Source organism: Octodon degus, unplaced genomic scaffold, assembly GCF_000260255.1.
Source record: "Octodon degus isolate 3935 unplaced genomic scaffold, OctDeg1.0 scaffold00146, whole genome shotgun sequence".
Lineage (NCBI taxonomy): Eukaryota > Metazoa > Chordata > Mammalia > Rodentia > Octodontidae > Octodon > Octodon degus.
In genome coordinates, this window is record NW_004524722.1 from 6319285 (window position 1) to 6322344 (window position 3060).

The window sequence follows — 3060 nt, forward strand, 5'->3', positions numbered from 1 at the left end:
ATGTCCAACACTCTCCATCAGCCCATGGATTCTCCTAATCAAACCAACATGAATCCTTCCATCTTCTTTCTTCTGGGCATTCCAGGACTCGAACAGTTCCACCAGTGGCTCTCACTCCCTGTGTGCTGCCTGAGTATGGCCACAGTTGTGGGCAATCTAACCATTCTGGTTGTTGTTGTCACTGAACCTGCCCTGCACAAGCCTGTGTACCTTTTCCTCTGCATGCTTTCGACCATCGACTTGGCTGCCTCCCTCTCCACAGTGCCCAAGCTACTGGCCATTCTCTGGTGTGGAGCTGGACAGATCTCTGCCTCTGCCTGCCTGGCACAGATGTTCTTCATTCACGCCTTCTGCATGATGGAGTCCACTGTGCTGCTGGCCATGGCCTTTGATCGCTATGTGGCCATTTGCCACCCCCTCCGATATGCCACTGTCCTCACTGAGACCATCATTGCCCACATCGGGGTGGTAGCTATGGTGCGAGGCTCCCTGCTCATGCTTCCATGTCCCTTCCTCATTGGACGTTTGAGCTTCTGTCACAGCCACGTGATCCCACACACATACTGTGAACACATGGCGGTGGTGAAGCTGGCTTGCGGGGACACTAGGCCTAACCGTGTGTACGGGCTGACAGCAGCACTGTTGGTTATTGGCGTGGACTTGTTCTGCATTGGTCTGTCTTATGCCCTCATTGCTCAAGCTGTCCTTCGACTGTCATCCCATGAAGCTCGGTCCAAGGCCTTAGGGACCTGTGGTTCCCATGTATGTGTCATCCTCATCTCTTATACTCCAGCCCTCTTCTCTTTCTTTACACACCGCTTTGGCCACCATGTCCCCCTCCATATTCATATTCTTTTGGCCAATGTGTATCTTCTTTTCCCACCTGCTCTGAATCCTGTGGTTTATGGAGTTAAAACTAAGGAGATCCGTGAAAGGGTTGTGAGAGTGTTTCAAAGGAGACAAGGAGCTGGGGCAAAGGCATCTGAGTGACCCTGGAGCACAAAAAAGGACATAATCAAAAGCAACTGGAGACTTTTATAGGTAAATAGATGCAACTTGAGACCATACTCTGTAGTAAAATAAATTAGATTCATATGTGTAAACATTGTATTGTCTCACTATTGTGAGAAAAGGAACAAGAAAATAAGGTCTGCAACATACAATAGATATCGTCAACTGGGGAAAAATAACAACAACAACAACAAAAGACAAACTGAGATGTGGAAAAAGGAGAAAGGAAGAAAGGGAAAAAGAAAAATATATGTGTATACACAAGATAGTTAAGACAGTTTTACAGCTAGCTCCTCTTAGGAAAATAATGTTTTGTGCTAATATTTTTAAGGCAAGTTATCATGCCTGTTTCCTTTACACTAATTAACTAAGAGAGACAGCAATATGCCATGTAGCAACTATTGCAATTGTTCTACTAACCCGTATGAAACTCAGTTTTTTGTTTATTTGTTTTTTTCTCTTCAAAAAAAATCCTCGGTATCTGATGCTGGAAAGAGAGTTTAATTGGGCAATGACATCCTCTGAAGAACCTTCTAGATTATTTCCAAGAATAATAAAGAAAGCAAGGAGGTTCTGCACTTTTCTTTTCCATCCAGACAAGTATAAATACAGGAAGATTTTGGAATAGTCTGCCTTGCTCCCGTTTAACTGAGGCCCCACAGAGCTGTGGGATGACCCCATCCAGACCCCCCCACCACAGCATGCATTATTTTAAATTCCATACGTTTCTTTGTTGTTATTTTTTTTATTATTTTATTTTTTGGTGGTACTGGGGATTGAACTCAGGAACTTGAGCTTGCCAGGCAAGCACTTATTCCACTGAGCTATGCCCCCAGCCCAGCACCTTTGTTGCTATCTTAACCATATGCAAGCATTAGAAAATAGGACAATAAATCTAGAGTTAATTTATAACTGCAAATATTTTTCCATCAAGACTTCAAGCCAGAAAAGAGTGAAGAAACTCACGAATATGACACTATTAACTAGTAGCAGAGCAAGTACATGGAAACAAGAATACTTTAGTATACAGTGATAGGACTGCTATGGAGGTACAAAGGAAAGAGTTCAGGAATAGCGCTTCATTTCCAACCGTGGGCTCTCCACCCCACTCCTATGTTCCTGGGTCCAGCCTCTAGAAAGCAGATCTAGGTCCAAATGACTTCAATATCACTCCCTGGAAAGCAGTTTTCAAGCACTTCTACACATTCATACCAGCAGGTAGGAGTTCCAGAAGAAAATGGTTTGCATGCATTATAAGTATGCTGATCACTGTGTATTTTTTAAAGAATGGACAACTATTACACTGTTCTACAGGAAGATCATCCATCTATGGAATGATGCTGCTTTTTTCTTCTTAATCCTCTAATTCAAATATTCTTAATAACTTCGAGAGAATTATATACAAGTCTAAGAACTACAGTTCTGCAACTGAATTAGTTTTCTATTTCCAAGTTGATCATCTTCCAAGACCAGGAGCCTACAGCCCCAACCCTGGAATGAGCCTGTATTCTTTGTCATGGTTTACTATACTCCAGAGTGTGAAGCAGTTCTAAAAGAAAGCTGACACATATGCAGTCAAGGAGCAATACTCATTTACTCTTTCGGTTTTTTGCACTGGGAAGACAATTAATGTTTACACATGTGACTCTGATTTATTTCACTTATGAGTATGCACTCCATTTACTTACAAAGCCCTCAAGTTTATCTTTCTTTATAGCTAAGTAATAAGATACAAAATGTACAATAGATATTGTGAAACTGAAAGAACAACTGGGATGAGGAAAAAGAGAAAAGGAAGAGTATAAATGTATATGAATATATGATTTATGTATATATGATAGCTAAGATAATTGTACCACTAATTTCTATTAGTTCATTGAATGAAGCCATTATTGTCTATATTGTTTGATCAATTTTACATGCCTATATCTGGCAATCTGAGCAACCACTTTGAAGATAATGATATGGAATATAATAACCATCATTAATTTTCTATCATCTTGTTTTGAAATTCTTTATCATTTTTATTGTTTTTTATTATCTTTAAAA

At 40.6% G+C, this 3060-nt stretch overlaps 1 protein-coding gene across 1 annotated transcript; it reads left to right on the top strand.

Moving 5' to 3' along the window:
* LOC101583968 (putative olfactory receptor 52P1) lies at positions 1–990 on the top strand. Its single transcript, XM_004642015.1, has one exon. It carries the CDS (start codon positions 1–3, stop codon positions 988–990), a length of 990 nt encoding a protein of 329 aa, XP_004642072.1.
* The last annotated feature ends 2070 nt before the right edge of the window (positions 991–3060 follow it).